At 34.9% G+C, this 14,121-nt stretch overlaps 1 protein-coding gene across 1 annotated transcript; it reads right to left on the bottom strand.

Annotated features, from left to right (window-relative positions):
* Positions 1-4,279: 4,279 nt before the first annotated feature.
* Positions 4,280-5,999, bottom strand: LOC116208694 (UDP-glycosyltransferase 72E1-like). The gene has a single exon (XM_031542238.1). The coding sequence runs from the start codon at positions 5,916-5,918 to the stop codon at positions 4,443-4,445; it is 1,476 nt and encodes a 491-aa protein (XP_031398098.1). The 5' UTR covers positions 5,919-5,999; the 3' UTR covers positions 4,280-4,442.
* Between the last annotated feature and the right edge of the window lie 8,122 nt (positions 6,000-14,121).

The following is a 14,121-nucleotide window of genomic DNA, read 5'->3' on the forward strand; positions in this document are numbered from 1 at the left end:
CCGAATCAAAGCAAAGTGCATAGCAGGCAACTAAATGCCCAAGAGTATGTTTCGATATTTCCATGGTGAGCTAGTAGTTTTGGTCATCCAGGACAATGCAATTGTGGAATCTGACTCAATGATGAGATAAGAACCAAGGAAGGTGGAGTTCGAAGCAGATATTTGCGTGGCACGTCTAATCGCAAGCAACTCAGCAAGATTTGAATCTATAATGCTAGAAAAAGATGAGAAGAGACAGATAATAAATCCTTTTTCGGATCCCTGGGAGCACATTCTATATATACCAGTGGGACTATGTATATATAATAATACTTTAAAAGAAAAAAATAAATTTAAAACGTGAATAATCTGTTCTTCATATTTTTCATTAAAATGCAAATATATCATTTTTGCAGACATTCTAGAGAATTTTGGTAATCTGACGATAAATACTCTCATTACGATAAAAAATTAACTTACAAGTTAGACATGACTGAAAAATTATTCAACTCAATCCAAAAAATGATTGCTTTATTGGAAGTGTTACAGCTGTTGGCACCCAAAACAACCACTGCGATTATTTTATTCTTGGCCGTTAGATCCTGTTACTTAAAATGCTGACTGTACACGTGCTTTAAATTTTTTTGTTTTTACATTCATCTCTCATAGTTTGATTAGCCATATTTTCAGCTACGCATCTTCTTGTCGACTCTCGGTTTTGCTCGTGAACGAGAGTCGGATTCGTTTCGAATTGCACCAGTCAACCAAATAAAAATAAAAATTAATTCCTTTAGAAAAAAAGCCAGGCTATACTGTACAATGTCAATTTGTCTTCCTCTTTCTCCATCGAACAAGAGACAATTGAACCCAACATACAAGCAGTCAAATACATGGATCCTGTTAGATTGGATTAGCGTTTACTTTCTATTCGTTAACCATGAAAATTGCTAGATATAGTTGCCTAGCGATTCTGCCATACTTTGATGGATTAAGGAATCAAATTGATTGTCAATTGATTCTATTGTTGACGATTGATTTCATTGATCGATATGACCAAAGTTTATTTGTTCTTGTCCACTCGGTCGAGGACGCTGGGTGAAGGAATCAATCTTGTTTTAATTAAATATATTTAAAGCCATATTTATATCAATTTCATCAAGATCAAGATTTTAGGGCATTCCTTCTTGACCAATTGGATTTATCTTGAGTTTCAATTGCTTCTTTACAGTGATTTGCTTGACCAATTTGGGGGCTTGCGATTTTCAATCTTGGAGATTGATTTTGGGTTTAACTCTAATTGAGGAAATCAAATAAAATGGCCGAATGTGGTATCCTTGATCACCGATTGATGTTGGGACTAATTTCCAGTTTAATTTCGAATCTAGTTCGACTTGTTTCGGTTGCGAGCATTTTCGGAAAGATCTGTGGTTGAAGGTATAACAAAGAAAAATATGGGTAAGGAATCTTTGAGCTACATAAATATGAATATGTGTACAGTTCATATATTACCTAATAAAATCTAATGGCTAAAAAAAAAAAAAACGTGATGGTTGTTTTTCCTACCAACCATGATAGCATCAACTTGTTTTACTTGCTTATTTTTGTTATCTCTTTTAGTTAAAACTTACGTTGAGATAGGATGAACATAAATAATGCATATTCAGTACATTTTACGTCGAATTGGAATTTATGGAAATTGATATGCATATCAATTAATGTAATGTACACATCCGACTAAAAATTGAAAACTTGGAGAAAAGGGTTGTAGTGCAGTGGCTAACACCCTCACCTGGTAACCTAGAGGTTTCAGGTTCGATTCTCATCAGTGAGATTACCCGTACCCCTTTATTTAGATTTCATTTCCATTTCCTTGTATTATGCCGTGAGCCACATATTGTAACCGAAAAAAAAAATTGAAAACTTGAAAAATGATAAATATTTTCTTTTACGACTCATCTGAAATTTTAATTAAGAAAATATGTAGAGAATAATAAATAGATCAAGGATCTCACAGGTTACACACAACAACAAAAGTTAACAGGAAGCAATTACGATGAAAAAAAATTAGCACTACATCCAAGCAACAAAATCCGAAACTCTATTGACTCCTGATTTAGCTAATCAATCCACGAAGGTGTTCGATTCCCTGGGAAAATGTTGGTATCGAAATTGAGCAAAGTGAAGGGAGAACAGGCGAATGTCTATGAAGAAGCTCTGATATCTCCACGAGAAACCCGATGACTTATTAATCCAAGAAACCACGTTCTTAGAGTCAGATTCGGTGATGAGAGAAGAGCTGAAGAGTGAAGGATTCGATGGAGAAACTTGAAGAACTTTCCTTATTGTCATAAGCTCTACTTGATTTGAATCAATTATGCTCTAAGAGGAAGAGAATATGCACATAATGCAACCATCAGACTTCCTAAGAACACCTCCGATACTGAAGGGATTGGATTTGTCAAGAGAATATACAAAATTGAGGATTTACGTTTTCAGCTTACGTGGCAAATTCTGATTATTGTTTCGACTCTTATAAATAATAAACAGATTTTTGACGAAATTTTTCTCGGAAAATGATTATTATTATTATTCAAAATCATCTAAGGATATTTTTGATAGACCCTAAAAACAATTTCTATGTTCTAAATTTTCCGAAGGAATTTCGTCCGAAATCTGTCAGCTGGTGGGGAAATTTCTAAAATCGCCAAAATCCCTGTAGAGTTAGACATCTATCGTAACGTGAAAGATGACATATAACAAACGGAGGACGAAATTGGACATCCCATTAAAGGTGAAGGACTGAATGTTACTTATCCCTTACTAATCAATTCAATTATTACATATAAAGATATTTCTGTAATTTCGAAATTTTATATTCTTATGACACTTTAGATTTAGTGAAAATTTTCAAATGAGAAAGGGGTCTCAGTCAAATACAAGACGTCGATTCGAAATCAAAAAGTTTTAAATTCGATCATTACTAGTAGAATTTATGTGCCCTATATTCACTTTGTTTTCTATTCTTGTATTAGAATTATGTGCTTATCTTATCTTTAAAAAAAAAAGTAAGTAAAAGTTTTCAAGCTGCTTTGACATCTTCGCAATATCTCCTTAGTTTAAGATAACCAAGAGGAGGCTAAGTATAAAACCACGGGAAGATAACATAACTTTGGGCCAGAATGCCTCGTCATCCCTTTTATTAGTTGCAAGTTGCATGAGGTCATTTCATCAATTGGGTATAAGAATCTATTAATCGTCTCAAAATGGCTAATATGATTTGTCTTTACTTTCTTAAGTTTGTCTCCATCTGTGGCTAAAAATTCTTATACACCTGGATGAGAATTATGCATGTACTGATCATTCATAGCGAAATAATAATAAAAATAAACTAAAATTGTTGTTAAAGAAGGTGTAGCTTCGTGATGCACCCTTCGCTTGGTAATCAAGTGATTCGGGATTGATATTCCTTATGGAATTATTTGTACCCCTTTATTAGCTATAGTATGATTTATATTTCATTATACTAAGCTCATGGTCCTCTCTTGCAATTGAGGGGGAAAAAAACTAAAATTGTTGTGAAAAGTTGAAAAAAAAGGACAATATTATGGGGCATATCATCAAAGAGATATATATGTCTATGAATAATTTGAAACTAAGATAAGCTCTGGATTAAAATTATCATTCAGTAACCATAGTCGTAAAACTGGTACATCGCATGGAAAGGAAACTATATTCATAACATGTATTTGGAGTGAAATAATTCTTAATTGATAGATTAGTTCTATAATATATTTTACCTACAAAAGTCAGACCTTCACTGTTACCCCAAATTTTTATGCGTTTCAGCAGTTGTAGAAAACCGAAGGACAATTTAAGGTGTTTGTGGGCGGCGAAAAAAACTTATATATATATATATCATGATGTTTCGCCAATGGTTATGTTGGGCAAATGTCCACTGGAATAACCATGGCTTAAAATTTCCTCGGGCAGACAATAAGAAATTATTCTTACAACTCTGTGAGTTCCTCTGGATTGGATGCAGATGGCCTGTGTTGAGAATTTGATGTATCATGTCCGGATAAACTGAAAGAAAAACCAGGGCTGTTAAAAGGATTCGGGTTATCAACTCGATCATATTTTTTATGTTGGGTTAGAAATAGGTTGTAACTGCTCATATGTCTAGTGAAAATTTGATATGGCATCAAAATAAAATTTATGCGTCTGTGTGGGGTCACATCATGAAAGTCAATGTTAAGGATGGCATTCAAGGTTGCATGTTTGACTCGTAAAAGTCCAGGAGTTAGTGTAAATAGTACATGTAACTTTTTAGAGTAATTTAAGCTCATGCGTTTAATTGACACGTGAGGGCGAGTAATAGAAATTGTACATGAATTTGTGAAAGAAATACAGGAGATGACTGCTAAGACAATATACTACACAACCAAAAAAAAAAAAACCATTAGTTAAGCTCCTCGAGCTCTTTGCTTTAGTCCCACCAAGCCGATTTTGCATTCTTGGGCCACTTGTGAAAGCGCCGCGTAGGACGAGCCGCCCTCGGCAACGGCCAACAATGCAGTGCGCTTTAGGTCCTGAGATCGTGCCCTAATGGTTTCGCCTTTTGCATCCTCCTTGTTCATCACAGTCCTCACCATCTTCTCTATCTCATGCCTCCCGAGGACCCCATTTGGCATCAACTCTCTCGATCTAGCAGCTATGCCTAGTTGATCGGTCAACATGGTTGCATTCATGGTTTGCTCGGCGTACAAGGGCCAGGCTATCAGCGGCACGCCGTTGATGAGGCTCTCTAGGGTTGAGTTCCATCCACAGTGCGATAAGAACCCTCCGATCGACGGATGCGCGAGGATCTCCCTCTGTGGGGCCCACATGGGTACTACTAATCCCAACTTTTGGGTCCTCGTCACAAACCCGTCTGGCAAGTACTCTGGGGTACCATCGGCTCTCTTGGCTTGCTCGAAATATGCCCCGCACGCACTATTTTCTTGTGGAGGCCTAACCACCCAAATGAATCTGTGCTGACTTTGCTCCAAGCCCCAAGCTAGTTCGGTCAGTTGATCGGCTGATAGCGTTCCGCCACTCCCAAACGAGACATAAAGAACTGATTCAGTGGGTTGATCGTCCAGCCATTGCAGTATGTCGTCTTTCGGTTGGGACGAACCAAATGACTGGAATCCAGAGACCAATGGACCAATTGGAAGGATACGTACCTGAGAGAAACGGCCAAAGGCCTTGGGATCCCTCAATGCTTGTAATGTCTTTGGCTCCAATGACTCCCACGTGTTAATCAATATACCATCTGCCTCAGCCAACCGGCGTCCGATCCTCACATAATCATCATGCAACAATTTGTCGTTACGGTCTGTGTACACATCAACTGTATCTTCGTACAATATTGATGCACAACCAGGAATGTGCAGTGGCATGTGACGGAGAATGTGGTCGTCTTCATGTTCTCTATCAACATGTGGAGCGTATAAGGTGAGTGCGAGAAACCATGCATTAGTTGTGAAGAACTCGTACTTCAGCATGTGAAACTCATCAGCAATGGCAAAGGCTTCGGTACCAAATAGGTCAACGATGAGAGCGGTTGGTCGACTCTTCATAGAGGCAATTGCGGACCTAAGATCTGGCAGGGACTGCCGCACGATAAGCACGAGTTGCGATAGGATGGCCAATGGTTTATTCGTGAGGCTGGTGAGGTCAACTGGAGGCAGCAGGACTACATTGAGGAGGTTTTTGTACGAGGACTGCTGTTTCAGCTGGGACTCGGCAGTTGCCGCATCGGTCACCACCACGAAGACAGTGACAACAAAGTTGTGGCGAGACACAAACCGCTCGCCCAGCTGTAGGACAGGGATCAGGTGCCCGATGCCTGGACTAGCAAATAGGGCCACATGAGGTTTGGTGCTAACTTGTGCCATGGATTATAAAATGCTACTTAGCTAACTTGGAAGGTTGACGAGAATTTCTATGGGGGAAAGGTTATGGTATTGATGAATAAGGGGTAAAAGGATATGTGCCTACCCATTGTGAGGGCTTCTCCAATTTATAACCACATATATAAATATTTTATCTATACAAAGCAAGTGGGTTAATATGTAGGAAGGCCATGAGCTTGCGTAAAGAAACGCATGACTCCTATCTATACATGTATACATATATAGACACACTGGGGTTGAAATCGGTGCTATGCTGGTGAAGATAATAATTTTTATTTTTCGGTTATAAGGGAGGTGCCTGGACGTAGTACAATGAAACATAAATTATAATAGTTAATAAAGATGTACAGATAGTTTCATCGAGTATCCAACCTGAATTTTCTTGGTGACTAGGTGAGAGCTTGCGTCGACATTACGCTAAACTCTTTTTTGATAATATTAACTTTTTTTTAAATGTGCAAATAATTATCATGTCTAGTTAGATTATATATAGTTCATAGCTTAGTAAGATTACTGACATATATAAATATACCATGGCTTCTCTGGTGAATATATTTATTTTCACATTTTGCATTGCTCGATGCACACAGATTAACTGTAAATTGTGAAGATCAAAGATAGTGGCTCACAAAAAAAAATAAAAAAATCTTGGTACAGTGGTATAAGGCGTTACTCAAATCAAGAAGTAGAGGGTTCGATCCTTAATATGAAATTAATGTACCTCTTCATTTAGATTTATTTCATATCTTAGTACTAAATAGTGACCCGCCCCTAACTTAACTAAAGAAATTCTAAATTTAGTTCTTGTAACCCATTATAACCCGTTCTTTTTATTTTTCAATCCTTATTATCCGGCAAGTCCAATGACCCTGATCAAGTTCTAGTTGGGTTAGCTGTGAAAGGGCAAAACTCAATCTGGATTTTTCTTTATTCACAAGATTCGAATTCAAAATCTCAGGTTCGAATCTTGTGAATAGAGAAAATTCATATTATGAGAGTTTTATCTCTTATTAGGCTGACCTAATTCGACTAGATTAGTCGGAGGTCCATTGGGCTTCCGGATATCAGGATCTATACAGAATCAGAGATCTTATTTAATAGGAAAAAAAATACCCAATTGTATGAACCAACCATGTTGGTTTGTTCTCCGTTTAGTTATCACTATGTGTATATATATATACATCCATTATAACGACGGAAGAATAAAGTATCAAATGCAGTTATTAATTATACTAGGAAAAATGCCAGCGGCAATGCCGTGGGTTGGAAGAAGGCCATTGGATGAATTATACGGTTATGAAAATGCCTATGGCAATGCCGCGAGTTGGGAAAAAATCATTTTTTATGAGTAGAAAAAACATCGTTTTGGGAATAGTAAGAAATGTCAATTTTAATCATTATTTTCACAAATATATTGGACTCTAAAACAATGTGATATGTTAGTGGATTTAAAAGATTATTCAACAACAAATATATTTTGATTTAAAACATGATCTTCAGTGATGAGGTCCTACACATATGATTTGCATCTATTCAAATAATTTATCTTAAAATTTCTGATATATATTGAATTTATTCTCTTAATCATATCATAGTCGTATTTAAAACAAAAAATGCAAGAAAAAAGAAAACACATACTTGTATCTTTTTATGCTGCTCTTATACTACTTACTCGTCCTTTCCATTTCCATCTTCCTCATTTTCCATTCCTTCATTAAAGTCTTTTTGGTGTTAATCCTAATTTGATTTTTAAAAGAAGAAATACCCATGAAAATGTTTATTTGATTTGAGATTTTGAAACTGTATTTTAGGTCATATCATTAGATAATATTTATATTTTATTTGAGACACGCACTTAATTTATGTTTAGTTTAAAAGTCAGATGTTATATTATTCTTATTTGATTGGTATTAATCATATATCGATCAGATGTAGATTAAAATCCAAAAAATTATACTCAACATATATATATATATATATCATAAATTCACTAAACTAGGGTTGATGTGAAATAAAATCCCTTCTATTGCCATCATAGGGAATTAGAATTTGTAGAGAATAACTCATTTATATACAATGTTTTATTAAGAAGAACATATGCATGATTTTACTATTATAAATATTACTTTGAAAGTAATATATAATATAAAGATTCACATTTTCTCAAGCTATATTGTTTGGGTTTTCGTTGATTAGTTTATCAAATTATATCAGACCCAATTACTAAATTTCATCAATGCTCTTCATATTTTCAAGCATTGTTTATAAGTTTATTCCTATAAATTTTAGAATTTTTTTCTTTAAAATTAAAAAAGTTTAAAAAAAATATGAAGAAAAATAAAAGTAGAGATTTGGGGCAATAGAGGCTCGATCCTGAGCATACTGGGCAAAGCAAACAGCACAATATCACCTGACCAAGAGAAAATATTAGGTAAGTAATACACAATCACTTGATTGCGTAAAACTTCATTCTTGAATAACACGTATACATTAAATAAGAGAGAGTTATATAGTGAGACACTTGTCATTCAATAATAGAATTTTACATAAGTGATTATGGATTACTCACCCAATATTTTTAGCCTCACCGGACTCTTTTTCCATGTCTCCCATGCTTCAAATAACTTCAATAATCTATATTTTAAAACAAAAGCTGGAAAATAATGGAAGAGGGTGGCCCCATGGGCGCAGCAAACGGCGATAGGACCAGCGCAACCAAATTGCTCCGGTTATTTTGCCTCTTCACGCTTATATATAAGAAAACATATTTCTGGGACACGTGGCAGATTATTATGCACTCGGATCCCTTTATATAGCTTACTATAATCCTTGCCAAATAATTAGATGTAAAGTTATTTTATACACACATACAACTAACTTGTATTTTTCGTTTTTGGGTGTAAGTAACTAATTTGTATTATAGAAAATTAACTCTTTGGTCCCTCAAATTTGAGCGAGCCATCACTTGAGTACCTCAATTTTTTGCCCCAACAATTAGGTCCAAAATCACTAGTTTTGTTATACAATTTGGTCCACCCGTCGATACGCGAGATGGAAATCTGACCTGGTGGCTGAGTTGGCAATAATGACGTTAACATCACACCACGAAGCAAGGCAAGCGATGTTGTCTCCACACTAAGGATCAAAACTACATCGTTTTTGTAAATTTGGACATTCAAAAATAAAAAATAAAAAATAAATAAGAAATTAAATAAGAAGTCTCACTCGGGAAACTTTTACACATAACCTTTAGGCTAGAGGCATATACCACTTCCTTTTACCTCATTTTTCCAAAGGACTACTATTTTGGTGATAATGCACAACCCTTCCTCTAAGTAATGGACTCTGCACCAACGTGGATTGGTTTTAGTCAGCTCAACAACGTTTTTACTTAAATAAAGTCTCGAGTTTGACTTTTGTAATTGGAGTAAAATTTATGATTGAGAGAGCTAAACCCTATATTGTCGGTTGTCGTACATGAATTTGGATTTGTCATATGACTCATTAGACTTACAGAGACGAGGTGGTACATGGCAAAAAATAGTATGCTTTGCAACTCGAGTGATAATGCAAGTTACCAAAATAACAAACAATGATATTTTTTTTTCGGTTACATAAGGAGACCAATGAAGCTAACTACAATGAAAGAAATATCCTAATAGCTAATAAGGTACACGTGTCTTCCCCAAAGGGTATTGAATCTGGAACTCTTAGTCACCAAGTGAAAGTGTGCGTCTCTTAATGACAAATATTGATACTTTAAATATGTAATCACAATGTCATGTATTCAGGTAATTTAAATGGTTCCATGTGTTGTCTTACCGAACATGACTTGAAAAAAGAAGAAAAATGACATAAGATTTGTGATTTTTGTGAGGATGGTGTATAATATAATAGATGAATGTTTATTACGATCGAGATGTTTGTTTATGATTGCATATATGAGAGAAAAGAAGAGAGTTCATTTCTAAGGTTAAAGAGAAAACTCGATCAAGGGGACCACCCATGTGATAATACTTCATTTAAAAATGACAGGAAATAATCAATCACCTAACTAATAAATAAATATACTTCTATTCATATTATGAAAGGGTTCACAATTATATTTGCCAAAAAAGATTTCAAATAAATGGGGTCACGCTACAGGAATAGTGACTTATAGCGTCATGTGGTCTCACAAGTACGTCTCCGATGGGTAGGCAATATGGTGACACCCATTTCATTTGAAACTATGACGGTCCCATTTGATAAAAATAAAATAAAATAAAATCGAATGAAATGAGTATTCCATCATTTCACTCCAATTTTTTTTTAATTGCATTACTTTTGCCAGTGAAAAAGAGTATTCTATTTAGAGAACATTTTCCCTTCAACGTTTTTTTTGCCACTTCCCTTCAACTAATAGAATGACTATTTCTTCAAAAAAGTTAAATAATGCTCATCCCACCATTTCTGTTAAGTTTTTTTTTATAAGTATCATTTCTACTAAATTTATATGTCATATAATTTCTTATATCTGATATACAATGATATTTTGATAAGTAAGTCCGTTTGTTTAAATATACTCATATCTATATATATTATCAAATTGAACATAAAAATCAATATTTGTCTCTCATGCAATAATATTTCTTTTTTTTGTATATAAAATTGTGGAAGATGTTACTCTTGCAATTCCGAAAGATTTAGACTTAAAGGTTATTCTCCCTCTCAATAAGTGTGCTTTTCCGGGCTTGAATTTGCCTCCTCTTCCTTACGGGGGTTGAAGTCGCTCATCACTCAACCAACATTGTTGGTTACTCAAACAATAATTTTTCAGTATATGAAATTGGTCTGTTTCATTCCTTTCCATGTCATTCCCTTCCCATCTACCAAATTATTCTCATCAACAAAAATTTTTGTAGCCATTTATTTTCTTCATTTTCTCCTTCTTAAACCCATGGGCCTTCATCTGCAGTTGAAGCAAATAAATTCACATAATTAATTTTCTTCTTTTCATTAAGGAATTGTATGGTTTTTATGATTAGTTTGGATGAATAAAAATTGACTCCTATCTATATTAATCTGCGTATTTTGGATATGATATTTATGTAGATAGAAAAGAAGCTAAGAATATGCTAAATAGACAAGAAGGCATATTCAAACTCGATAACAGATCTTGACGAATTATGATGGATTAGGCAAAAAATGTCATAGAAATCCGTCACATGTCCATCACTAATCTTGTAAAAAATTCGCCAAAAAATTTCTTTCTGGTCCATTAGTAATCTGACAAAAACTGTCACAATTTGTGAATTAGAAAATTTGTTCTTATCAATAGATTTTATGAAGGATTTGTTATAAAAATCTGTGACTGACTCATTCGTCACTAAAGAGCATCATCGAGCATTAGCCATGAGGTTTTCAATGATGGATGTTTTGACAGAATTTCCATCAATGATACTCTTCCGTGACGAATGTTCAGGCTTCTGTACGGATTGTTCCGTCACTGATGACAATGATTCTAGTGGTAGAGATGCAATTAAATTTTCTTCATCATATTATTGTGAGGTGCAACTGATCAAAATTTTCTTCATCCAAACAAGTCCTCTCATTTTTCCCCTGGCCCCTTCATATTCCTCATCATAGGTTTCGTTCTGGGACCTCCCTTCCTCTCGAGATATCCCTCCATTGATTTAATATTACAATCAATCAAGAGTGGCCATAAGTTGTCTGCTCTTTCCAATGACGACTGAATTGATGAATATAGAATAATTACTTGTAGTCAATATATCGATATTTGGATGTATGTATTGGGTTAACCGGCCTACTTAATTACAACGTTAAATTAACCTATACGTAAGGCTATTAACAAACCTATATGCTTGTTGAGATGCAGAATGCTTATGTTAGAATAGAAGATATTACTAAACTATGCCATCTTTTGGTTATTCTCATGCAGCGCAACTATTTAATTAGCGGAAGGGCACAACATGCTAAACCATTGACATGTGAAAATTAGAAAAAGAAAAAATTAACGGCTCTCTGTCATACTGAAATTCGTGTCCTTAATTGACCAATCAGGGACAAGTAGCTAGCCAAGGGAGCGTTGATAGGGTGTTTAAGTAATGGCTATTATTTTTCGGTGTAAATCCCGGTATCCGGAAGTTCAATTGGATTCTGACTAATCCAGTCAAGCCAGGTCGATCCACTAAAGGGTAAAACTCTCATAGCGTAGATTTTTCTGCATTCACAAGAATTCGAACTCAAATCCTAAATAATGTTATTACAATATGCATTAAGTCAATAATATATATATATATATATCTTTTTATATAAATCTATATATATAACAACAGTATTATATATATAATTATATTTACAAAAATCTACGTATATATATATATATATATATATATATATCTGGCAATATATATATATATACACACAAATATATATTTTCTTTTGGAAACGGTCAAAGAAGTCCAAAGGTCCTCTTGTTATTTTTCTTTTACCTTTTTTTATTTTAATTTTAACTTTTCATTTTCATAATTTGATACCTACAGTTTTTATATTATTTGATTATTTCATATCCCCTAACATTGCATTTTGAATCTATTTTGGATGGATTTTCTTCCTTAACGAATCATAAATGGCTAGTCAAGTGTGTACAATAAACTCCGTATCGATCAATTCTTCTCTTTTTTATTTTCAAATGTACTAAACATAAAAGGAAAATAAACCCAAGGGAAAGTAGATTTACACAGCTAGTACAATAAATAACTTTCACAAAAAAAAAGGTACCTTTCATGAATGACAATGATATGCTTTTAATAAATTACTTATACAAGCATTTTATGTTTATATGTTTTCTTCAAATTTTTTTATTGCAATATTGCTTTTTTTTAAGTCATTTCCAAATTATTGTTGCTTTTAGATATATATATATATTTTATCAGCTCACCATCATTTTATCCAAAATAAGCGGCATAATATAGTTCACAAATTTGATTATTTGAATTATCATATAGCTGAATTCTGACATATAAAACTAGGGGTGACAATTTGTGTCGTGTCGTGTTTATATGTGTCGTGTCTAAACGGATTCGTATCATCGAAGTCATAATCCTTACACGACACGATTATTAAACGGGTCAGGTTTTGGAAACCAATACACGACACGTTTATATCCGTGTCAATCCGTTTAGACACGTTTAAACCCGTTTATCGAAACGTGTCATAATAGGTACACATATATACGACACGATTACAAACGTTATCCGGACACGTTAACACAACTTGTTTATCTGATCAACTCAGTTACCCGAATACATTAACAGGACATGTTTATCCTATTAACTCGTTTACCCGAACACGTTAACACGAAGATTGAGATGGAGGGAAGGGGGATGTGGACGGGGAAGAGGCGGGAGCCGCATCCGAGGGAGGCAGCGACGGCAAGGATGAGATCGAGCCATGAGGCGCATTGGCTGGAGCCGGAGCCAGCGAAGCGGTGGGCTTCGAAGGGGAGATGGTGGGAGTGAAGTCGGTGGCGAGCTTGGGAGCAGGGGAGGACGAGATCTGAGGCGGATCTGCGAACAATGCGAGGTGCACGGAGAGAAGAGCAATGAGAGCGAAGAAGCAGAACTTTGCCATTGATGGATGAAAATAAGGAAATCAAATCGTAGATGAGATCTGAAGGAGGGTAGTAGAGAAGTAGAAGTAGAAGTGGAAATGCGTTTGTGCTGTGTTGGATTGGGTGAAAGAAAGAAAAAGAAATTAGGTTAGGGACTTAGGAAGTTAGGATTACATAAGGATATCTTGGTCAATCCAAATACATAAACGAGTTACATGATTATAGTAATACGATTAAACATGTCTAAATAAACAGGTTTAATTGTGTATAATAGGATTATACAGGTTCAATCCGGTAAGACACGCTTATTAACCGTGTTTAAACGGGTTGGACCCGTTTAGACCGATTATCAAAAATGTCCAACCCAAACCCATTTAACTTCGTATCATATTATCGTATCGTGTGAAATATTGTCAGCCCTATATAAAACTGATTTGAAAAGTTTTCAGTATATATGTTTTGTATGTCCTATTATCTACATACATAGACACATATAGAGGTGATGACCGATATGACACAGGGACTTTCCTCCTCCATATTGAGTAACATTTTTGTGCCCCACTGATTTAT

The sequence above is a fragment of the Punica granatum genome, chromosome 5 (genome assembly GCF_007655135.1).
Source record: "Punica granatum isolate Tunisia-2019 chromosome 5, ASM765513v2, whole genome shotgun sequence".
In the NCBI taxonomy this organism is placed as follows: Eukaryota; Viridiplantae; Streptophyta; class Magnoliopsida; order Myrtales; family Lythraceae; genus Punica; species Punica granatum.